The sequence below is a fragment of the Cibotium barometz genome, chromosome 1 (assembly GCF_041138505.1).
Source record: "Cibotium barometz isolate CiBa-2024 chromosome 1, ASM4113850v1, whole genome shotgun sequence".
Taxonomy (NCBI): Eukaryota; Viridiplantae; Streptophyta; class Polypodiopsida; order Cyatheales; family Cibotiaceae; genus Cibotium; species Cibotium barometz.
This window is the reverse complement of record NC_141046.1, coordinates 29,735,964-29,760,954: the sequence shown is the minus strand read 5'-3', so window position 1 is coordinate 29,760,954 and position 24,991 is coordinate 29,735,964. Positions and strand designations below refer to the sequence as shown.

General features: G+C 46.0%; 1 protein-coding gene across 5 annotated transcripts; it reads right to left on the bottom strand.

The window, feature by feature from the left end:
- Positions 1 to 317: 317 nt before the first annotated feature.
- On the bottom strand, positions 318 to 24,991 carry LOC147641846 (E3 ubiquitin-protein ligase COP1-like). 5 transcript variants are annotated; one of them, XM_086800255.1, is made up of 16 exons: positions 24,857 to 24,991; positions 24,516 to 24,731; positions 24,374 to 24,440; positions 23,930 to 24,252; positions 6,774 to 6,851; positions 6,457 to 6,612; positions 5,982 to 6,356; positions 2,689 to 2,861; positions 2,502 to 2,567; positions 2,245 to 2,323; positions 2,011 to 2,166; positions 1,820 to 1,918; positions 1,542 to 1,646; positions 1,168 to 1,347; positions 933 to 1,043; positions 318 to 745 (listed from the first exon to the last, which is right to left on the bottom strand). In XM_086800255.1, exons 4-16 carry the CDS (start codon positions 24,224 to 24,226, stop codon positions 578 to 580), a joined length of 2,043 nt encoding a protein of 680 aa, XP_086656381.1. In that variant the 5' UTR covers positions 24,227 to 24,252; positions 24,374 to 24,440; positions 24,516 to 24,731; positions 24,857 to 24,991; the 3' UTR covers positions 318 to 577. The 5 variants fall into 5 exon arrangements, with proteins under 5 accessions (XP_086656381.1, XP_086656373.1, XP_086656391.1 ...); XM_086800247.1 differs by having other exon boundaries at positions 24,374 to 24,433; XM_086800265.1 differs by lacking the exon at positions 24,857 to 24,991 and having other exon boundaries at positions 24,516 to 24,804.

Here is a 24,991-nt window from a genome sequence, read left to right as displayed (position 1 = left end):
GTTGACAAAACAATCACCCATAATGATAAGATTTCTTCGATCCATTTTCAAATCATTCAATGATAGTAAACCAAGGGTTTTCGCTTGCTCTGCATAAGGCCTTGAGGTGATGGATTTAACAGGGCATTATGGGCCTCACCACGGCATCTTACATAATCAACTCTGTCGTAGACAAACAATCACGAATGATAATATTTCTTCGATATTACTCAATTCATTTTCAGAGAACTGTAGGTTTTAAAATGAGATGCACCAAAAACACACAGCACACGACGGAAATCCTCAAAATATTCAAGATCCGTACCCAAAACCCAGTCTGCCGATCCAAAAAAATCATTACTCCTTTCCAAATACTCTAGAATACAGAGTGCCTCAAAGGCAATAGAGGTTTGTATGCTACAATTGAGATGGAAAAAATGATGACATAGTTCCATCTTCACAGGCCCTGATGACATTTCATCAACAGAGCCTCCAAAATATGTATGGCACTAACACGTATAAATTTTCCCTATTTGACATGACATCGTCAATGACAAAACAGCACAAAATTGGAGGTTCCAATACCTCGAAAAGACAATCATGGAGCCAGCACGAGCACCTTAATTGTACCTTGGCTGTTGGCAGCAAGCATAGTTGGACTCTCACTCTTCCAACAAACTGCACTTATGAAATGAGACGTGTCGTCATCGCTGTCATCAAGGTCCGAAGACCCGAACCTATGCCATGCTGCCGGTTTTGAAATCGCCTAATACCAAAAAGTTGTACCATTAGTCCTCCACCACGACTCTTCTATGTAGGAACATTCATAGCGACACAATTTAATTAGCAGGCTAGGGGGGATTATTTGACACTGTCCCTGGAACCTAGACATGCATAAGATGACATGGTACATATGTACGTATGTATGCATGCATACACATGAATAATAATACCTTGTGGTAAACAAATACTTCGTTTGTTTCGCTGCCACAGGCAATGTAGTCACTGTTCACAGAAAGCCCCACAAAGTTCTTCTCATTTGTGTGCCCTTTTAAGGTCCGTACCTGCAAGCGGAAGTAAAGGAAGTACTCAGCTACAAAAGATCATTAATCCCAATAGTCGTCATTACTCCAATTAATATCCCATTAAGATAGATGTCTCAAGACAAAAGAGTTCCAAACAGTGTACATGTAAGTTCTCTTTCACGTCCCAAAGACGGAGAGTGCTATCCGTGGATGCAGAAGCGAGTTCCATAGGGGAGATAAACTTTACATAGGAGACTGCTTTTCTGTGCCCACTGAACACATGCAGTGGAGTGTGGGCATTCCGCAGATCATAGTAGTGAATGTGATGATCAGCTGAACCGACCTACAAAACCGTGAAAATTGCCAGTTACTTGTCTTTGCTCACAAGCACAGGCAACCACAGCCTGTGACCCGACTCTTCTACCAGTGGATATTCTACATGCACAACATCACACCACAACTTAATGGTACTGGTAAACATGCTGCTTCATAGACACGTGACTTGTACACATGCCATTTCATATACACACGACATACCGCCAGGTAATTGCTGGATCCAGGGTTGTACTTGACACAGCATATATTGGCCTTCATATCAATATCAAGCACACTCGATTCCTGCTTTGTACACCAGACTTTCACCTGCATTGCTCTCAAAGCAAAGAAAAGACAAACTAATCAGCTGGAAAAACACTACACAACCCCATGCATGCATGCTATGTCCATGTGTCCCCCCGCCCCCCCCCCCCCCCCCCCCCACCCACACAAACACACAAGCACCCACCCACCACGTGCTGCAAGAACCAGATACATACCTTGCAATCATCACTCCCAGAGACCAGCATTGAAGGGTCTGTGCGTGAAAAGTCCACGCTCCATGCACGTTTCTCATGCTCCTCATATTCCATGATGCTCTTGAGTAATTTCAAACAGAAATCAAAATGAAAAATGGAAAAATAGGGTCAATAATTGAATGCCACAATCATGTGATGGGTTAGGAGGTCACCTGCCGTGTATTTACATCCCACACAGTTACAATGCCTTCATAATCACTACTAGCTATTTGATTCTTGATATATTTGTTCCAGCTGAGACAGCTGAGCTTTGATCTTGTCGGCATCTCGACAACAGGAAAATGCACCTCTGCTGGCACATTTACTACCTGCTCATAACATGCACAAGCATCTTAGTATTCGATCTAGTCTTCCTCCCGATCCACAAGCTGAGGCAAGTTACACACCGTGGAGAACTCAAAGATTTTTATGCGCCTTGACACGCCAGCAGTTGCAAACAGCCTATCGTCCCGATCGAACTCAATGCTGCAAGGTAATCCAACACAAAATATAGCCCAAAATCCAGAAAACTAGAAAATGCAGCACAGGGGAAGGGGAAAGTAAGTGCATGCGCTAAGTGAGTAAGCGTATATGGGTGGTTTTTTTTTTTGGGAGGAGTTTGGGAAGAGGGGGGGGGGGGGGGGGGGGGGGGGGGGGCGCTAACCTTGAAACAATGTTAGAAGAATGGAACAAATCACCCTGGCGAACTTCTGCTATTACCCGTAGGCGGCTGCAGCATTGCATTGACATGAAAAATATGTCAACCTCAGAACCCTATGGATCCATTTACATATAATAAAATGAAAATCATCAGCATGAACAAATTGATGGTGGTGTCACGTGTGGGAAACCTATAGCACGTGAAAGCATTCAGAATGCTTTGAAAGTCTTCGAGGCCTCCACTGCCAACATCTCTGTCACTAACATCTTTATCTTTCTTGGAATTCAAGTCAAGTTGCCTTGGCCACTGGGGAGATACCATCCGCCGCTTTTTCAGCAGATAGCATTCTTGCAGGTCTTCAAACTGACAACACCACAAAAATTTTATTTATGAATAGCTAATACCACTGATAATACAAGCTTGACAAAGATACCCACTTATATCACGGTCCACAGATACAGAGAAGCAGATACACGCTCATTTTTACACACTCATATAATTGGGCCAAAAGATATGGCCCTATACATGGCTCTGCCCATAAGAGGAAAAAATTTAGCCACTGATAGGCAAGCTTGCCATCCATACAGCCTGAGTGTAAAAGGGACTTTAAAAGTGACAAATGAAATAAAAGACTTGATCCGACACTTGCTACTCCTTTCTCATCTATACGAAAGGACCTTCTCCCCTCAAAACCCAGGCAACCACACCATCCCATCACCTTCCTAGGCACAGCATTTCATTAGTCTTTACCTCTGGCGGTTTCTTCCAGATATTATCTACAGCACTGGATATGCTTCATACAAGTATCCAGGATAACATGTTCACTCTCTGGGAGGCCACAATGACTGCAGAGGCTCCATGGACAGGACTTGGCTGTTTTCTGACCCAAGGCCTGCTCCCCTCTACCGTTGGGAGTAACTGCTTTACCCGATATTAGCAAATGTAGAAAGGGTTACAAACTGCTGGCTGTTTCTAAACTTCTCAATCAGTGTCCATTCAATTGGCGCAAGAAACTCGTGCAAATTTGCTGGCTGGTCGATCATACCATCAAAGACCCTCTCCAGCATGAGAAGATCAATTGAGGAGTTTAGAAGTAGAAGCAGGTGGCAGTTTGTAACCCTTTCTATGTTCGCTCATATCGGGTAAAGCGCGATTGCTCCCTAAGGGAAGAGGGGAGCCTGCCTTCTGGACCCTAAGCCCTAGCATCTGAAATCATTGTGGCCTCCCAGACAGATGTCATCCTGGATACGCTATCCTGAATAACACATATTTAGTGCTGTAGATGATATCTGGAAGAGAACGGCCAGAGGTAAACAGTACCGCATGGGGCGGGGTGTTGGGTGAAGGCACCGCTCTGCATGCAGGGGGGTGGGGTGAAGGCACGGCTCCGTGGGTAGGAGGGTGATGGGGCACCAATGTCAAATATCATCTCTGTCACCTCCCTCCTTTGGGATCAGGTAGATGATACCCTCAAAAAGAGACTCTCCGGCTTGAGACCTCTCTGCACGATTTCATTGAAGGCAGACCTAGGGTTGTCCTCCATGAGTTCCTCATACTGCTAGAAGAAAAGCACTGGCAAGCCATCCTCTCCAAAGCACTTTCTTTCCAGAGCCTGAGATGCAGTTGCAAGCTCCTCAACAAAGACAGGAGCCTCAAAAGAATCTCAGAACGAAGAAGCACCACCATATGTATGCTCTCGGGTGCGGTCTAGCACCTCCAAATCCTGATCAAACGCAAACATCATCGGTGGTGGCCATCTCACGGATCGGAAAAGCCACTCACCATTTTATCAAGAACATGCCCTCCTATCTATGCTGAGGTCCTGATGAGGAAAAGAAAAGTAAATGGCTGCTGCACTAAGTTACAAGCACTCCCATTGTTACCTAGTGGCCCAAAGCTAGATACTAGGAAGGGTGGCAAAATCCCAATAGTATCTTGCAGCATCTCCTGGTGCAACTGACAGTGAGATGATACTCCTCAATCATCATGATGTCAATCTCTCAGCTCATCATAGTTCTATGGAGTTCCTTCAGGACCACTATCATCTTCCCCATGTCGTCTGTCCACAGGCCATGGCAATCCTTTAAGCACCTTGCCTTTTCCCCTAAGGTGTTATTAGTACCATGGATAGGGGGTTGACACACACCGGCAAGGCTAGACCTTGCCTTTGACTTATGACTTGCTGTTGTCCAGGCACCTGACCATGGGTCTAAAAAGTATCCAAGCTGCCTGTACATATTAGATCATACGACAGGGTTACATCTGGTGTGCAGACAGGAACGACAATACTTGTGCCAGACTTGCACAACTGACTGACCGCCATTGATGGTAACACTGTCGGCTTGTCCTTGGACAAGGACTCACAATAAAAATGCCTAGTGTACGACCTTGGGTCTTGCACTTGTCATGTACAGTATGTGCACATAGCAAGTGTGGGATGCACGTGACAAATGTTAGGGTTAATGCCCAGGGGAGAAAGAGACAGAGAGAGCTTACAAATCAGCTACAGTGGGATTAACAAAAGATTAACCCTTAATCAGGATTAAGGCAGGGATTAGGGGTTAAACAAAGGGATTGGATGGGATCAATTAGAGTTGCAGACAAAGCATACTTTATTTATTATGTTTATGGCCTTTTTATCATTTACTTTTAGCCATGTGTCCTCTTAGGTGGCTACTTAAGACAAGTATCCACCTAGGTGTCTACCAAGTGCACCACCCCTAGCACTTTATTCCTAACTACCAAACACATTTCCACTGGGAACGATGGTAAAGACTTCATGTATAGCATTATTTTCTAGTTGAAGTGGTAATAGATTTGGCATGTGTTGTTGAAAATGTTCAGACTTTGGTATCGCAATGCCAATAATGGCCACATCCAGATCACACAGTATGTCCACTTAGCAAGTGCGGGATGCACATGACAAATGCCAAATCTATTACCACTTCAACTAGCAAATAACGCTATATATGAAATCTTTCCCATTGCTCCCATTGCAATGCCAATAATGACCATATCCAGATCACAAAGAGGAAGCTTTCACCTCCTCCACTCCCACATCGAGAGTAGATATCACATGGATCACTCCTCCAGATGCATGTGGACATGACCTTAGGATAAAGGTAAGCTAGTCTGAAATCAAAAGATCCTAATCGGAACCTTATTATTATAGGGATGATAAGAAGCCCCCGAGTGAACAGTGAGGTGATGTAGTTTCACAAGGGGATGTACCTCCTTGTGGCAGCAAGCACTCATGATGGGAACAAGGCAACAAATAATATGAGATTAGCAGCAGTTTACAGATAAAAAGTCGTGCAAACGGGCATGAAAGATGCCTCTACATAAGTCATTAAAAATTACATTGGAAGTACACCCCTACTTTGCAGCAGTGTGAAACAGTCAGCAATATGGACTAAGTTGCCACAGACAATCACGCAAATGCGAGACTTTTCCTACATCTCTAATCAGCCGTAGAAAGGGCACCTGGGCCAAAACCCTTTTCTTCTTTGCAATCGCCATGCTTGGAGATGGTGCCGGACCTTGAGAGTTGGAAATGCAGTCAACTGATCCACCAAACAGTAGATTCCTCTTCTGAGTGGTTATAGAGGATTCCCTCTCTTTGCAATCCCCTTTCCTTGAAGCAACCGAAACAATGGCCACCCCTGGCTCATTTTTGGCCACAGTAGCAGCGTTGCCAGTGCTAGGAGTTGCAACAGCTACATGACCCAAAGTGGGACTTGATCCGTGTAGAAACATGCGCAGCTTCATCGAATACCGTTCCCTGGCTCTGAGGAGCTCCAGTCTCTGCTTCTCAACAGTTGCAACATCTTCTTTTATGAACTGCAAATCGGCTTGCAACTGGAAAGATGATAACAACCTTTGTAAGAAGATCATGCACCATCAACATAACTAACATCATAATCGGCAGACAAATTCTCATCTGCTTAATCAATCTAACCTCATTCAACTCTTCCTGTTTTTGCTGCTGAAGCCTATGCAAAAAATCAAGGAGGATTTCCATGTTTGTCTCCGCTTCTTCTTGCTCAGCCTTCCTTTTCTTCTCAGCAAGAAGAGAGAGCAGTGAATCAAGCTCCTTCACCGAAACTTCAGCTCCCTGCACAAAGAAACCATAACTCGAGTAATTGCAAGAATATTGTAAGCAAGATCTAGAACAAAATATAAGGGCCTGTAAAAAAATCATATACTACCCAGCCTTCACTGGATTAGCTTGTATAGTCTTGACCATACAAGGACTGGAGTATCTCAAATGCAAACCTCTTGAAGGTAAAGCTTAAATTGCTCCAAGGGTGACACACTGCTCACAAGTTGGCATGCCGAAGCTTTCTTCAGAAGCTGCACGTCAAACATAACAAAGTCAGTCATTGCAACAAAGCATGCTCAATAAAATATTGAAAATCATAAAAACCTCAAGGCCCAAAAGCTAAGAAAATTGATACTAATTAACAAAAATCTGCTTCTACAGAATTTGTGTGCTGGTTTGCTGATACAGAAAGGGAAAGTTCAGAAAAATCAAGATGGAGCTCTCTGCATAGTAGCCATCGCCCCCGAACCCGCCTCTCCTGATTTAGCTGTCCCCTACTCCTTCCCCTCTACGCAAAACCCCCTCCCCCACCTATGCATGGACACACACACCCCCCCCCCTCCCCCCTCTTCCCCTTTCACCCTTCTCGGCACCCTTTCCTGTCCTCACTGCAGCAGCCCTTCCATTTCCTTCCCTTGCCCTCTCTATCCCTCCCACCCCTTGTCTCGCCCTTCTGGCCCACCCTCCCCATCCCCGTGTTCCACACACCTCCCCTTCTAAGGTTCTCATCTACTTAACATCGATCTTCATTCATCATGGCAGACGCTCCATCTTCCCTAACCGAGGCCGCCCTCTTTTGCCCACTTTCAGAATTGGACCTTCAGCTCCTGTCATCCTTGCGTCTCCAAAGACGACCACTGTTATCAGCAGCTTCGCCCATATTAGACCTGCCCTTGAGGACAAATCCGAGAACTGTTGCAGCTTGTGGTAGCTCCATCAGACATCTGGGCTGAGCCGGTTGCTCCATCAGCTGGGCCTACTTTCAGGTTACAGTTTTACCCTCGGCTCAGGAGCAGTTTCTTGGAGCAGTAAGAGGCAGCCAACTATTGCCCTATCTTCGACAGAGGCAAAGTACCGGGCTGCTTGTGGTGCTGCTTGCAAGGTTGTGTGGCTACGGAGGCTGCTAGGCAAGATTGGGTTTCCACAGAAGGAGCCCACAGTCATCCAGTGTGATAACCATAGTTGTATAGCTATTGCTCGGAACCCAGTCTTCCATGCCCGGACCAAGCACATAGAGATAAAGTATCACTTTGTACGTGAGAAGATCTTGGCTGGTGACATCCTGCTACTTTATTGTTCGACGGAGGACAATGCGGCGAACCTCTTCACGAAGTCTCTACCTCAGGCTACACTCAAGCGGCACTCCAACTCCCTAGGGTTGATTTCCCAGCCAAGAGCTGAGAGGGGGTGTTAGAAGTCATCTCCTGTCTTTATCAAACACCAGGGCCTCTGTTGTGGGTGTGCCCGCCCTGTATAGGTGTTTTCTCATTTTTCCTCACTCCCCGTATTTTTTCCCCATTTTTCCCCATTTTTCCATGGTGTGGGTGGCTGCCCTATGCTGGCAGGATCACACAAAAGCTGGCCGACTACACTCATATGCATATGGAGCTGGCCGACTTTTTCTATTGGGGTCGTGGAGGATTTTTTGGCTAGCCGACTGGAGGGACCCAGTCGTGAGGCTGGCGGCTTGTTTCTGTTAGAAGTCATCTCCTGTCTATTTTTATAACCAGGGCCTTTGTTGTGGGTTGCCTGCCCTTATGAGGTGTTTTCTCATTTTTCCCCACTCTCCGTATTTTTCCCCATTTTTTCCCTATTTTTCTATGGCATGGGAGGCAGTCTAGGAGGACCTTGAACCTGGCCGACTGCATCTGTGGAGATTCTGGAAGTGGCCGACTGCACTACATGAGTCGTGGGACTTCTCTGATGCTGGCCGACCCACTCTGCTGCTGGCTGACTGTGATTTTTCAGTCGTGGAGGTTTTCTTGTGTCCAATCGACTGCCCTACAGCAGGCCGACTGCTGATGGGGGGCCATATGAATAGGCCCCCAACCCCTTGTCATTTTTTGTATCATACTCCGAGATCTTTTTGTGTATATAGAGCAGAGTTACACGCCTCTATCTCTCTCTCTTGTGCTGTATTTTTCTGCATGCGTTTTTTGCTCGTGTTCCCAGATCTGGTCATCATCTCCGCTGCGTATTCTGACAGTTTCTCCACTGGCCGACTGCATATATGGGGCCATATAAAATGGCCCCATTGCCCCCACATCATTGTATCATCTTTTCATTGCGGGATCTTGTGTATAGAGAAGAGTTACACGCCTATCTCTCTCCTTCTCTTATGCTGTCTATTTTTCTACACTCTACTTGCTCTTGTGGTCTCAGATTTGGTTATCATCTCGATTCTCCGCTGCGTATTTTGACATGGTATCAAAGCCCGGGCGTGTGGTCCTAGGCGGCTCAGGCTGGGCAACCCCCTCGCGCCTCGGTGGCTTGCGGAGCTCGAATTGAGGGAGGGTGTTGGAAGGTTAGCGATTTCGAGCGTGTGATCTATGGCTAGAAGGTGCCTTGTATTATCCCATAGGAAGCATGGGAAGTTGAAGAGCCATACATAGGCTAGAGTGGCACCTTGTAATAGTTCTCTCCTCCGGTCGGTGTTTTGGGAGGCAGCTCACCGGAGATGGGAGCCCGGTGGAGGGATGCTGCAGTACCCGTTGGAGGTGTTCGTGGAGCTCGATGGTGATGCGTCTCCTACGTGCATTAGTCTTCCGCTGCGCATTCTGCAAGTACAAGTGCAGCAGTCGACAGACCTGATGGCAAGTACAAGTGCAGCATCCGGCAGACCTGATGGCGGGTACAGAAGCAACAGCAGCCAACAGGTGCTGATGGCGGGTACAGGAGCAACAGTCGGCCTGTGTGAGGGTGGTGGGTACAGGAGCAGCCAACAACTGGTAGGTCTGATGGCGGGTACAGGAGCAGCAGCTGGCAGGTACTGATGGCGGGTATAGGAGCAGCAGCCGACAGGTGTGAGGGCAGGTACAGGAGTAGCAGCAGCCGCGCAGGTTTGATGGCGAGTACAGGAACAACAGCAGCTGGCAAGTTTGATAGCAGGTACAAGAGCAGCAGCTGCCAAGTTTGATGGCAGGTATCCTCTTTTCATCAGCCACCCCCATACAACCATCCACGTGTTGGAGGGATTTTTTCCCATGCAATCCTTAGTCTAAATATTGTGAGGCCTTAAGCAATGGTTAATCCTTGGGCACCCACATTGAAAAGTGTCCAATCATAATTTTAAAAATGTGTGAACACCCAACCTTATAAATATTAAGGTTTACACTACTTTATAGATTTTACATTTGAAAAAGGCCAAAAAGGCAATACTTACCACCTATTCACACGCCACACCAACTCATCAACAAACAACACACCCACGATACACTGGGGGTGTCCCCGTCCAGTGTACTGGCACGTCATAGCAAGCAAACACACGAAAACAAGTCTTGCGAAAACAAGTTTATGCATGCAAACATGAATGCATGTGCACATGTAATGGACGAAATCTCCCTTTCATGAAACTTGTACAAGAATTTCTTGTCCGGCACAAAACTAGCGCGACAAAAATGTGAAGTCCTGGTATTCCTATGGAGTGACAGTCCCGTAGGCAAAACACAAATCCTAGCACGGGCCTTCCTATGGATTGACAATCCCATAGACAAAGCTCCGTGCAAATACCAGTCCTACCATGGAGTGACAGTCCCATGGGTAAAACGCAATCTTGGTCATACACGGGTGGTAGCAAACAGGCTCCCATCCATATGGCACAATCCTGGTCACATAGGTGGCACAAAACTGGTTCCCGTCCATGTGACACGAGATGACTGACCCTTTCACATGGGACATTGGCCTGGCCACATGTGAACATGGTACAAATCGGGCTACTCTATGGAGTGACAGTCCCATAGAAGTGGCTCCAAAAATGGAGATGGACCAAATGGTGACATACCAGCTGGGCACTTTTTCCCTCACTAGGAGTTTTTTTCCCATGAACACGAACAGACTCTATCTCACTTTTGGGAATGTGTGTATGTGTGAAGTTTTTGTACTTTAGGTCACTCCCACTTATCATTTGTACAGGATTGTGATACGCTCAATCATCATCGATTATTGTGCTAGGTGCCTCCTCTCTAGCTCACGACTGCTTCACACTATGTGCGATTGTGGGTGTGGTGCATTGCTGCAAACCCTAACCCCAATCCCAACAGTATGAACATGTTTAATGAATTTTATGACATGACTTTTGGGCTTGCAAAAGGCCGGCTGACAAGGGTTATTGAACAAGATCATTGTATATACATGTGCAATTAGAGCTAGCGTTAGCTCAAATCAGTAACAAAACAGTATGGAGTAGAAATGTGGAGGTTTGGGGCAGTTTTGAACGAGTTTTGGGGAGCCTAAGCATGTGTGAACCAACTTGGCCAAGGGGCCAAAGAGTGGTGCACATTTTTAGCCCAATATAAATGCGTTTAATGATTTTTATGACATGACTTTTGGGCTTGCAAAAGGCTAACAGACATGAGTTATTGAACAAGGCTTTAAGAAACCCTAAATCCCCATTCTACATATCTCCTACAATCTCTCTTACAATTCTTCACATAGCCGAGAGAAGGAGAAGATTAGCTAAGAAAGTTAATTCAAGAGTTAACGTACAGCATGAGTCCAGACCTTGCAAATATCAATGTAAGTAATATATACCTAGATGAATCCAGGAACATGCCCAAATTCACCTTTTAGGACCATGCATGTTATATACTCCAGGTAGTCAACCCACAAGACTATATAACTATCAACTCCATTATGCATAGTATATGGACTAGATACTACGACATCCCCACTAACATCATCAGTGCCCAATAGTGGGTGTAGAACTCTGTATCAATGTAAGTAATAATTTTCAATTAATCAATTAATATATATAGTAGTTTACGTTGAGAACTAAGTCTTCCACCGTCATCTCTCATCTTCTCTTCCTATTCTCTATGTACAAACACTTTTATGCATAACAATAGTCTAAAACAGAACACTTTCATTCATGTACAAAGTATGAAGTTTTATCGAAAGGATCCAACATTGCTGATGGTTTGTCCAGAAGCAATGCAAAACCTATCAACAAGTTAAGCATTGAAGGAGCTAAAGAAACTCAGTTGAAACAATTAGGGTTTCATGTGGGACACACACACAGAGAAGAAGGGTGAGAGAGAGAGAGACATGTGGGGATAAGTCAACTCACAAAGTACGAGTGTGTGACTCCCCTATCACACATGTATATTTGCTCTAGTACACATAGTGCACTTAGTACATTAAAAGTACTAAGTGTACTATGTACTATAAAACTTATGGGCTTGTACACACTACAAGGGTGGGCATAATGCCTTTACCCCAACAACCTCCCACTTAAAGGCAGTGTGCCCTTAAGTGAAGGAAAAGAAAAAATCAGCATGTACATGATAATATACAAGGCCATATCAAGGCTGAAACTGGCCTCATCCAATGCCCATCAAGTGTCTGCAATGAGCAAATCGCTCTGGAGGCAAACTCTTCGTCAACAGATCAGCCGGGTTGTCATCCGTATGAATCTTGACAAGCTGAATCAGCTTGTTCTCTATCACCTCTCTGATGAAGTGATACTTCACATCCACATGCTTCGTCTTTGCATGAAAGACAAGGTTCTTTGCCAACTGGATGGCACTCTGACTGTCACAATGCAACAATGGAATATCCCCTCTATAATCCAAATCAACCACTAACCGAGATAGCCATAATGCCTCCTTGCAAGCCTCTGTGGCTGCAATATACTCGGCCTTTGTAGTAGATAAGGCAGTGCACTTCTGCATCCTGGATATCCATGACACAGCACCTCTTGTGAATGTAGACACATAACCGGTAGTAGACTTCCGGTTACCTGGATGACCGGCATAATCCGAATCCGTGTAACCATGCACTAATGCATCCTGTTTGCCAAAGCAGATGCACATATCCTGTGTGCCCTTCAGGTATCCCATGACACCTTTCACTGCTTCCCAATGCTTCTTGCCAGGGTTGGCCATGTATCTAGTAACCACTCCCACTGCAAATGCAATGTCCGGCCTGGTAGCAACCATGGCATACATGAGACTACCACAAGCTGAAGCATACGGAATCTTGGCCATATCAGCCCTGTCACTATCTGACTGTGGGCTGTCCATAGCACTGAGTTTCACATATGGAGGCAAAGGAGTACTAGTCTTCTTCCCCCCTTCCATATTGAACCTTTGCAAAACTTTGCCAATGTATTCCTTCTGAGACAAATACAACACATGCTGATTTCTGTCCCGAAGTATCCGCATACCCAAAATGTGATTTGCATCACCCAAATCCTTCATATCAAAGGTCTGATGCAGCCTCTTCTTCAAGGCATCCATCTCTTTACGAGATTTCCCGACAATCAACATATCATCAACATACAAGATGAGGATCAATAGACTGCTATCCAAAACTTTCTTGGTATATAAGCAGTGATCTATGTCACTCCTCCTAAAATCCTGGGATTTCATGAATGTATCACATTTATGATACCATTCCCTTGGTGCCTGTTTGAGCCCATAAAGACTCTTTTTCAGCTTGCATACAAGCTTCTCCTTTCCATTCACTGCATAACCCTCTGGCTGTTGCATATATATCTCCTCATGGAGATCACCGTGAAGAAAAGCAGTCTTCACATCCATCTGAATCAAATCCAGTTCATCATGAGCAACCAAAGCTAATACAGCTCTAAGTGTGGTCATTTTGACCATTGGAAAGAGGATCTCATCAAAGTCCACACCATATTCCTGCTTGAAGCCCTTAGCCACTAACCTAGCTTTGTATCTTGGCTTTGCATCAGGTGCAACTTTGAGCCTGTAAACCCACTTGCATGGCAAAACCTTCTTGCCTGTAGGCAAATGCACCACTTCCATGTTCCATTTTTGTGCAGAGAATCCATCTCTGACTTCATAGCACGCTCCCAAAGAGCCTTGTCTGCCCTCTGTAAAGCCTCCTTATAACAAGAGGGCTCCCCACAGTCAGTGAGCATCAAGTAGTCAACCCCTGGAACAAACCTGTCAGGGGGTCTGGAGGGTCTTGTGGACCTCCGTACCCAATGACCATCATTTGCAGGTTGCTGTCCAGCCTGCATATCACCTATTGGTGGCTCCTGTTCCATGCCATAAGGTTGAAAGATCATGCCCGGTATTTCCTCTAACTGTGGGATATCCATAGGGATATCTTCTGCCATCTCTGGCTGTCCATTTGGACCATTTTCAGCACCATTTAAGGGCTGGTTTTGTTGCTGTAATGGCTGATTTACAGCCCTTGGTTGTTGTCCATGATGTCCATCATCATCAAAGATGACTCTGCCAGGCTCCTGTTGCCTTGCAGGCTCCTTATACATGCATGTTTCATCAAAAATGACATCATTGCTGCGTATAATCTTTCTATTCACTGGGATCCCAAAGTCTATACCCCATTTCACCTCTCTCACCATATCCTAGGAATATGCATTTGTGAGACTTAGGATCAAGTTTGGTGCGTATTTCCCTGCGTATGTGCACGTACGCAACGCAACCAAACACTCTCAAGTGCTTGTAGGACGGAGGCTTCCCTGTCCATACTTCCTCTAGCACTTTCCCACCAAGCCTCGTGTTAGGTGACCTGTTTATAAGATGAACGGCTGTCATAACAGCTTCAGCCCAAAAACCATGAGGTAACGCAGCATGTGACAACATAGAACGGACCTTCTCCTGAATGGTCCTGTTCATCCTCTCTGCTGTCCCGTTTTGTGGAGGATCATAAGAAGCAGAGAGCTCCCTCTTGATGTCTTTAGCATCACAAAAGTCCTGAAACTGTTTGGACATATACTCTCCACCATTGTCGGAACGCAAAGCCTTCAGTGTTTTGCCAGTTTGATTCTCAACATGAGCAACAAACTTCTCAAACAATGAGAATGTATCACTCTTCAGATGAAGAGGATAAACCCACACCTTGCGTGTGGCATAATCAATAAAGGACACAAAATATTTTGCCCCTCCCAAAGAAAGCTGAGGCATCTCACATACATCTGTATGCACAAGCTCTAACTGAGCATCTTTCTGTCCAAGAGCTTTCTTGTGGGGGCATTGGAGTTGCCTGCCATATATACAATGCTCACAAAATTGAAAACTTGAGAACTTTAGAGAAGGCAAGTAACCAAAACGAGACAATTGCTCCATTCCTTTGACACTCATGTGTCCCAACCGGCTATGCCACAGAGGCAGCTCGGTTGGCATCGTCACAAAACAAGCCGCTTGGTGTGCTTGCTTTGAGTTGATCACCATAGAGTTGTAGGATAAGTACAAAGTCTGCAATGGGAAGTTTGTGACCAAGCACGTGGAAGTTGTGCGCAACTTCATGGTCATCCCATTTATGGGCGTTGAGGCAATATTAGGCATGAATTGGTTCCACAAGTTTATGCCCATTCTGAATGGGAGAAGAGATTAGGGTTAGAGTTATTCATGTGTGAGACATACACAGAGAAGCAAGGGAGAGAGAGAGTTGTGGGGATAAGTCAATTCATCAAGATATGAGTGTGTGACTCCCCTATCACACATGTATATTGCACTAGTACACACAGTGATCTTAGTACATTAAAAGTACTAAGTGTACTATGTACTATAACTTATGGGCTTGTACACACTATAAGGGTGGGCATAACGCCTTTACCCCAACACATTCAAGATTGGGATTGGGACAGACATGTTTTCTACCAATAGGGTTGATGCAAACATAACCATTGCTCCCCTATTGATGAAAACATAACCATTGCTCGGACTTAACATCCGCCTATTTGTTACATTCAGGGGGAAGCTTTAATCACGTTTACAAATAACAAAGTGTGTTCATCACAATCAATGATAAAAGTGGTTAATATGCCTATTTGTTACATGCATGGAAGTGTCGATCATGTTTACAAGTGGCAAAGTGCACTAATGACAATTAACAATGCAAGGAAAAAGAAAGGAGAAGGAGAATGCTCATGACACAAGATTGCCCCCCCCCCACCCCCACTCATAAATGTATTTGCTTTTATTGCTGATGTGTCACATGAGTGACCCAACATAAGAGTTAAACATAAATTAATGCTAAGCACCTTGGAAGCTCTCCCTCACTTGGATCAACGCTCTTGGTCTTGGGTTACTCTTCAACCCCTGGCAACTCCAGTCTGATACTTGCTATTGACATCAACACCTCATCTTCGAGATCCTTTATTGTTCTACACTTCTTACTTGTAGGAATAGTCTCTTGCCTTTCTTCCGGTCTCAGAAGCTCCTTGGCATTGTTGGAAATTCCCACTTGTCGAGTTTCAACCCCTGTGTGGACTCTCCAACTTTGTGTCTTTGTCCACGAGCTTTGCAGTTGTCAACTTCTCACCTTGTGCTTCGATCTCTCTCAACTCAGATTCGCGGGCTTCAAACTTCTCACATCCTTGGCTCTTCGGTTCTCCCAATATTCTCCCCACTAGTTGCTTGGGACTTGGTGGGTTTTGGAGATTGGGATCTCGTGTACCTCTTTACGTCATTCAAGTGGGCTCATCCAAGTGGAATTGCTTATATCATAAAATTGACTCACCCCATATGCCACCCAATCCTATCCTATTATCCTAGTCACACTCTAATAATGTGTGTGTGGGACTAGCACGACATGACGGTGCGGAGTGGTATGAGGTGACCTTACTAACACTGGTGTTGCACTAGCAACTCTTCCTTGTATAAGGGCTCACAAAAATGCAATGTTTGGCCTCAGGTTCTTGCACTTATGTGTACGGTATGACCTTGTGGATCCAAGTGTGGGATGCTTGTGACATCCGCTCATGCTTGTTGGGGTAAAGGCATTATGCCCACCCTTATAGTGTGTACAAGCCCATAAGTTTTATAGTACATAGTACACTTTTACTAAGTGCACTATGTGTACTAGAGCAAATATACATGTGTGATAGAGGAGTCACACACTCATACTTTGTGAGTTGACTTATCCCCACATGTCTCTCTCTCTCTCTCTCTCACCCTTCTTCTGTGTGTGTCTCCCACATGAAACCCTAATTGTTTCAGCTGAGCTTCTTTAGCTCCTTCAACTGGTATCAGAGCTCTGGTTTTAGGGTTACATTTTTTTTAGGGTTTTTATCTCAGCAGTATCCGTCGCTATTCCTCATAATTCCCTCCATGACTCAGCGCAGCAACCAAGCCCTTGTCGACTTTGATGCCTGGGGCAATGCCTTGGTTTTTCAGGCAATCAACGAACTTCTTGCCGTCAAGTGTTGACTGGTAGAGGGTCTCCTCGAAGAGAATAGCCACGGAAATGTACTCGCCCAGACCCGGGGTGGTAACCAGGAGCTGACGGTAAGCTTGGCGGTTCGCCTCTGTGTTGTCAAGTCCAATAGATGCAAGTCTCTTGCCACAGGTAGCGTTGGACTCGTCCATCGCCAGGATACCCCGCCCACGAGACGCCACCGAATTCGCAGTCTCGATGAGCTCATCTGCATAGGCTCCCGCGCGGATGGTGAGGGGTGAATATTGCTGGGTTGCTGTAGCAAAAGAAGAGGTCGCAGGCTTCAAAGACAACAATACACAGCAGTTTTCAGACAACAGTACACAGCAGTTTTCAGAGCTCCTCCGCTACCGCCCACCTGCACGAATACAGCATCCGTACCTGCACAGCAGCAGCAGCAGCATCAGCACACGAGTCAGCAAATACGACGTCCCCTCCTTTTCTGCAACAGAAATCAGAAATTTCAGAGGTATTTGCTTCAATTTTGGGATTTGCATGTCCATTATCATCAATTGAGCAGGTACAGGTCCTAATGGCTCAGATTTGAGCACAATTGGCAACATTGGGTGACATTGGTCACATTCCGGGTCAATTGGCAGGAAATTGGGTGTGAACATTTGGGGCTTTTGATGTAATTGTGCCATTGGGTATTCACACATGCTGTATGATGTGAGCAATCTCACATTCGGGGCTAAATTGCAGGAAATTGGAGTGCAAATCAAAGGGCTTTTGTGCCAATTGGGTTGATTTGCATGCAAGCACTGGCATTTGATGCTTTGGACAATGTGTTGATGCATGTCAAGCACTCAATGTGCCAGTAAATCAAGGGGCTTTTATGTATTGGATGTATATGTGGCCAGGGGGAAGCATTGTGAAGACTCTGGATGCCTTTCATGTGCATTAATGTACCATTCATGATCAAAAATTGATCTTGAATCAAGGGGCTTTTCAAGATTTTGTGCTTGTTGAGCTTGGCAAAGCAGCAGGGAAGACTTTTATGCCTTGAACCCTCAGAAATCCACTTGCATTCAAGGGGCTTTTGTCCAATTTCTGTCCGGGACTGTTGTATGCAGTGGTGGGGACTGTCAAGGTCTGATTTTCACTCATTTGGACAGCCAAGAGAGCATTTATTGCTACTGTACTTGTTGGTACAGATTTGGTACAACTTTGTACAAGTTTTGGCATGGCTGTACATTGATTTGAGTGAGGAAAAGGCTCATTTTCAGCTGCTGTACTTGCCGGTACAGATTTGGTACATCATTGGTGAGCACTTAGTACTGTTGTATAGTATTTTGGAAGGGGAACAGAGCACATCTAAGGTGCTGCCATAAATCTGCAGCAACCAGATTTTGGTGATTTTATCACATTCAGTGGGAGGAGAGTTGCATTCGTGCTTCCGCAGTGGGAGATAAACTTTGGGAGAACAACTGTGAGCACTTTGTGTGCTTTGGTGCAGTGTTTGCACATCTTGCAGGGAGTCAGGCATTGACTGTGTCAAAGGTTGCATATTGCTATGGCAACCACAGGTGAGAGCTCTTCATTGCTTCACATCAAGAAGCTTGAAGGCTCACATAATTATGACATTTGGCAAACCCAGTGCTATAATGTGTTGCTCCAGAAGAAGCAGCACAAGCCCATCAAAGAAAGGGGTGTAATGCCCGCTTCTCTTACTGCTGAAGAATGGGAAGATATGGATGAGCTGGCAAGATCCACCATCATGTTGTCTGTGTCAGACACTTTACTTTTCAGCATACGTGAAGAGAAGACAGCTTGGGGAATGTGGCAAAGATTGCAGGACTTGTATGCCCAGCAAAGTGCCTCAAGCAAAGTGTATTGGTCGAAGAAACTCATAGGTCTTCAAATGAAGGAAGGGGCGTCTATGACAGCCCATCTAAATGAGTTTAATGGTGTTGTCAGCCAGGTCATCAATCAAAAGTTGGCAATGGACGATGAGTTCAAAGCCACCTTTCTCTTATGCACTTTGCCAGAGAGTTGGAACACATTCAGGACAGCCACTAGCAATTCAAATGCTATGCTATCATATGCAGATGTGGAGGGTGCTCTCCTTCAAGAGGAGATGAACAGGAAGAATAACTCTGTTGGAAAGTCCAATGCAATGAATGCATTTGGGAGATCCCAGCAAAGGGGTAAAAGCCAAGAACGGGGAAGGAGCAAGTCCCGCTCCAAAAAGGACTTGGAATGCCATTATTGTGGCAAGAAGGGACATTTCAAAAAGCAATGCTACAAATGGAAGAATCATCAAAAGGAAAAGGGCAAAGGAAAAGACAAAGACAAAGATGAAGCCAAAGATGCAAAGCCAAAGGGCAAAAGTGGAGTCAAGATTGAAGAAGTCAATGTGTCACATGCAGGTGACAGTGAGGATGAAGTCCTATTTATGTCTTCACTTGATGCCCATTCACTCCATGCAGGAGATGGTCATGGTTTGCACTCATGGATCATTGATTCAGGTGCCTCTTTTCATGTCACAGGTTGCAGAGACTTGTTTGTCAGGTATACTGCTAGCAATGAAGGAGTAGTTTATTTGGGTGACAACCATGCATGCCAGATTCTTGGCAGAGGTGATGTGAGGCTTGTGTTTTCAGATGGCTCACAGCTTATGCTCCATGATGTCAGGCATGTGCCTGAGATCAAGAAGAACCTGTTTTCTACTGGACAGCTTGATGATGCTGGTTATGTTACCACATTTGGTAGTGGAAAGTGGAAGATTAGTAAGGGCTCACTGGTTGTTGCCAGAGGCTCTAAGGTGGACACTCTTTACTTCATGCATGCTGGTGTTTGTCACCATGCTAATGTAAATGCCGCTATCAAACAAAATGACAACATGATGTCCCCCTATGTAGTCAGATTATATTACAGCCATATGGCTACCTTGTAACTCTAGTCGCATGATTATTTCTTTGTATAGGTAGCTAGTTTATTTTACATTCCTCTTATTTAGTCTTTAGCTTGGTTTCAGTACAGGCTTTGTTCTGTTAGAAGTCATCTCATGTCTATATTTATACACCACGGCCTCTGTTGTGGGTGTGCCCGCCCTGTATAAGGTCTTTTATCATTTTTCCTCACTCCCCGTATTTTTCCCTATTTTTCCCATTTTTTCCATGGTGTGGATGATTGCCAGATGTTGGCAGGAGCTTCTGGTGGCTGGCCGACTGTCCATTCATCAGTCGTGTGGCTGGCCGACTGCCCATCAGCAAGCGTGGAGTATTCTCCTGCTGGCCAACTTGCTGTATGCACTCGTGGAGTTCTCTACTGCTGGCCGACTGCTTCATGCAGTCGTGGAGGGCCACCAGTGCTGGCCGACTGCTCACATGGGGCATATAAATAGGCCCCATGCCCCCACCACTTTCTCATTCAGTTATTTGCGGGATCTTGTGTATAGAGAAGAGTTCACACACCTATCTCTCTATGTTTCTTGTGCTGTCTATTTTCTGCATTCTACTTGCTCTCGTCTACCCAAGTTTGGTTATCATTTCCGCTGCATATTCTGACATGGTATCAGAGCCCTAGGCTCGTGATAGATCTTGGGAGTTTTCTGAGCAAGAGGGGGAGCATTAGGTTGCTGATTGGTGGACTGTTTTGGACTGTACGGGAAGAGAAGTTGCAAGAGGAAGGCGGGCTAAGGTGCTGGACAGCCACTTGCAGATTTTACAGATTTTTTTTCCCCACCCACCCACCCTTTCAGTTTACTCCCCGCGATGGCAGATTTACTAGAGATGGCTGAGAAGCACATGAAGATTCCGACTCTGCCCACGTTCCCAGTGGACCGTCAGTTGGACGGGTCCAACTACGGCATCTGGAAGGTCATGATGGAGTCTGTGCTGGAGTCATATGACTTTGCTGATTTCATCATCATCGGGATTCCACGGCCGGAAGCTGAGGAAGGGGAGTTACTGTCGATGAGGAAGGACCAAGAGGCACAGGCACACATGTGGGATCGTGTCAACGCCAGGGTCCGGTCATTTATTTTCCTCAACTACACACCACAAGTGATCAATCATGTAAAGCACATGACGCTGGCGAGAGGCATATGGGAGCACTTGGCTTCTCTTTACAACAGGGTATCACCCATGAAACGGATCTCCTTGGAAGTGCAGATGCGGGTTCTAAACCCTGCAAAGTCCTCGACGATGCGAGAACACATTAACAAGCTGCAGGCCCTTCAGCAGGAAGTCCTACAAGCTGGGAAAGAGATATCATCTGAGACATGATGTCTCGCACTTCCGTGTCTTTGGGAGTGATGCGTATGTACATATTCCGAAGAAGAAGCAGAGAGGGAAGCTTGACTCCAAGTCCCGCAAGCTTGTATTTGTGGGGTATAACTCTCTTTCCAAGGGATACAGGTTGTATGATCCAGACAGGAACGAGATTGTTGTCAACCGAGATGTGGTCTTTGACGAGCATGTTCCAGTATCCACTGTCGAGGAGCCGCCACTTCTTGGAAATCCAGAGGAGTCTGATGATGATTCCCACACCATCATTCCAGTTGATCAACCTCAGTCACTACAGGAGGTTGAGCCCGCAGCTAGAGTAGAGCCCCCGCGACCAGAGGAGGCTCCACGATCTGTTCGAGTACCTAGGTGGTTGTTAGACACCCTTCGGGAGTCGGGTGTCACGGAGCTACCCTCCGAGTGGACCACAGAGGACGGCCCTCGAAGATCACACAGAGTCTGAGATAAAAGCAATACAGCGGAGCTTCTTCAGGTGAACTATGCTTTGATGTCTCGTATTATGCGGGACAAAGAGCCCACTTCCGTAAAGGAAGCCCTTTCATAGGATACTTGGAGGAAAGCCATGCAGGTGGAACTTGATGCCATCGAGAAGAACAACACTTGGGAGTTGGTACCGAGGCCGTCGAAGCGGTCAGTCATTGGTGTCAAATGGGTCTTTAAGACCAAATATGCGTCTGATGGGTCGGTGGACAAACACAAAGCCAGACTTGTGGCTAAAGTTATGCTCAACGGCCAGGCATCGACTACGAGGATACCTTTGCACCGACAGCACGGATGTCCACGATTCGGACCGTTCTTGCCCTTGCTTCTTCTCAGAGGTGGCCCGTGTATCAAATGGATGTAAAATCTGCATTCCTTAATGGTGACCTGCAGGAGGAGGTATATGTTGAGCAGCCTCCAGGCTTTATTGTTCCAAGATCTGAAGGGATGGTTTACAGGTTACGAAAGGCCTTGTATGGTCTTAAGCAGGCTCCCAGGGCTTGGAATCAGAAGATTGATTCCTTCTTTATTCCGACTAGATTTCAAAGATCGGTTGCAGATCCAAACCTGTATCTCTTTTGGGAACGCGGCATGGTCACGCTTATCATCCTTTATGTGGATGATCTCATTCTCACTGGCGGTCATGTGGAGCATATTACAGTGACGAAGGCTGCCTTGTCAAAGGAGTTTGAGATGACCGACTTAGGCTTACTCCACTTCTTTTTGGGATTGGAGATCTGGCAGACCCAGAGGGGGTTTTTCGTCTCTCAGCAGCGGTATGTTCATGAGCTGCTTGAGGACTTTGGGATGGAGAAAGCCTATTACTTCACCGATGGACCCGAACACAAAGTTAACCGTTACTGATCCTTGTGAGCCAGTTGATGCCTCGCAATACCGGAAGTTGGTTGGTTCATTGATCTGGTTGCTGAACACCAGATTGGACTTGAGCTTCTCCGTGGGGCTGTTGAGCTCTTTTATGCAGATGCCATTGAAGTCTCATTGGGACGTAGGATTGCGGATCTTGCGGTATCTGCAGAGTACGAAGGATCTAGGACTCTTTTACACAGGAGGGGATGGAGTCAGGCTCCAAGGTTGGAGTGACTCGGATTGGGGAGGAGATCCAGACACGAGGAGATCTACTTTAGGATACAGTTTTACCCTCGGCTCAGGATCAGTTTCTTGGAGCAGCAAGAGGCAACCAACTATTGCCCTTTCTTCGACAGAGGCAGAGTACCGGGCTGCTTGTGGTGCTGCTTGTGAGGTTGTGTGGCTGCGGAGGCTGCTAGGTGAGATTGGGTTTCCACAGACGAAGCCCACAGTCATCCAGTGCGATAACCAGAGTTGTATAGCTATTGCTCGGAACCCGGTCTTCCATGCCCGGACCAAGCACATAGAGATACAGTATCACTTTGTACGTGAGAAGATCTTGGCTAGTGACATCTTGCTACTTTATTGTTCGATGGAGGACAATGCTACGGACCTCTTCACGAAGTCTCTACCTCAGGCTACGCTCAGGCGGCACTCCAGCTCCCTTGGGTTGATTTCCCAACCAGGATCGGAGAGGAGGTGTTAGAAGTCATCTCATGTCTATATTTATACACCAGGGCCTCTGTTGTGGGTGTGCCAGGCCTGTATAAGGTGTTTTATCATTTTTCCTCACTCCTCGTATTTTTTCCTATTTTTCCCATTTTTTCCATGGTGTGGATGGTTGCCAGATGTTGGCAGGAGCTTCTGGTGGCTGGCCGACTGTCCATTCATCAGTCGTGTGGCTGGCCGACTGCCCATCAGCAAGCGTGGAGTATTCTACTGCTGGCCAACTTGCTGTATGCACTCGTGGAGTTCTCTACTGCTGGCCGACTGCTTCATGCAGTCATGGAGGGCCACCAATGCTAGCCGACTGCTCACATGGGGCATATAAATAGGCCCCATGCCCCCACCACTTTCTCATTCAGTTATTTGCGGGATCTTGTGTATAGAGAAGAGTTTACACACCTATCTCTCTGTGTTTCTTGCGCTGTCTATTTTCTGCATTCTACTTGCTCTTGTCTACCCAAGTTTGGTTATCATTTCCGCTGCATATTCTGACATGTTCTCCCCTGAGGTGGCACACTTTGTCACAAGATGCTATTGCATGAAGCAGCACTAACACACCGAATTACTACGTGCTCTTATTCTTTGTAACATGTTTCAAAATAAATGTATAATGACCTCAAACAAAAATGGCATACCTTGTTCAGAAGAAAATTGGGGAAAACCTGCGTGGTGGTGAGGTAGTGTCCACAGCAAGGGCAGTTCTTCTTGTTGTTGAGGTGGGTCATAATGCACATATAGCAGAAGCTGTGACCACAGGAGGTGGAGAAGGCATCCTTCATGGTTTGAAAGCAGATTGGGCACAAGATGTCCTTGTCAAGGTCGCGTTTGGACTGCCCAGCATCAGTGTCCTCTGACCGGTGCAGCTCGGCTTTCACACCCATGACAGATGGAACGTGAACACCAACTGACCCTTCTTCACAATGACGATCCATGGTGGTGGTCGGAAGTCAAATCAAATCTACATCAATATTGTAGGGCAGATGTATGATGGCTAGTGAGTCATGGTGGGCATGTTCTAATGGGTGTTAGGTCATCGTGCACATGTAATAATGAGTACTGGGTCATGGTGGGCATGTTACCATGAATATTGAGACGTGGTGCGGCTGGTTTGATTTCATCGTCCATAAGCCATAGCCCACCTGTTTCCTAGACATCAATCAACCTTTTGTTACTGGTTGCCACACGATTGATCTCTTGTTGCCGATCCCCACCATAGCTCACCTGTTTCCCAAGCATCTGTGGACCTTGTCCTTTGTGTCTAGAATTCCTTCAAAATGGGCTACCACAGGCTACAGGCAAGAGAAAAGTATGATCAATAGCGAGGATTAGCGGTGTCGCAGAGCACGGCGAGGATTCACTTGGCACCCCAACACAACAGGGATCGTGACAATGTTTGGAGTAAACGACTATGCCCATACAAAGGTGCAGCGATCAGCCCTGCAGACAAGAGTCGAGACCACAACACGCTGTTTTTGTCAAGCCAACCGGAGAAGCATCGCCATCAGTGAGATAGAAAGACTTGGAGACCATAATGCAAAAAGACAAAAGGTTGATTTCTAAACCTCTCCCTTAATCGCGTAGATTAGTATCTCCACCACCGAAATCCCACGTTTCATGTCGTGTCATTCTTCCACCACACATTTTATGTGTCCATAACTGCCCATGTTATATCCCCTCCCCTTTAAGGTCTTTTTTTT

What these genes read in the sequence shown, in the direction of transcription:
- LOC147641846 (XM_086800229.1), bottom strand. Translation starts at nt 24,226, where the DNA reads ATGGATCGTCATTGTGAAGAAGGGTCAGTTGGTGTTCACGTTCCATCT. An exon ending in ACGTGAAAGAGAACTTACAT is followed by an intron (nt 1,044 to 1,167) that starts GTACACTGTTTG and finishes TTCCGCTTGCAG; the next exon opens with GTACGGACCTTAAAAGGGCA. An exon ending in AAGTATTTGTTTACCACAAG is followed by an intron (nt 746 to 932) that starts GTATTATTATTC and finishes TTTTGGTATTAG; the next exon opens with GCGATTTCAAAACCGGCAGC.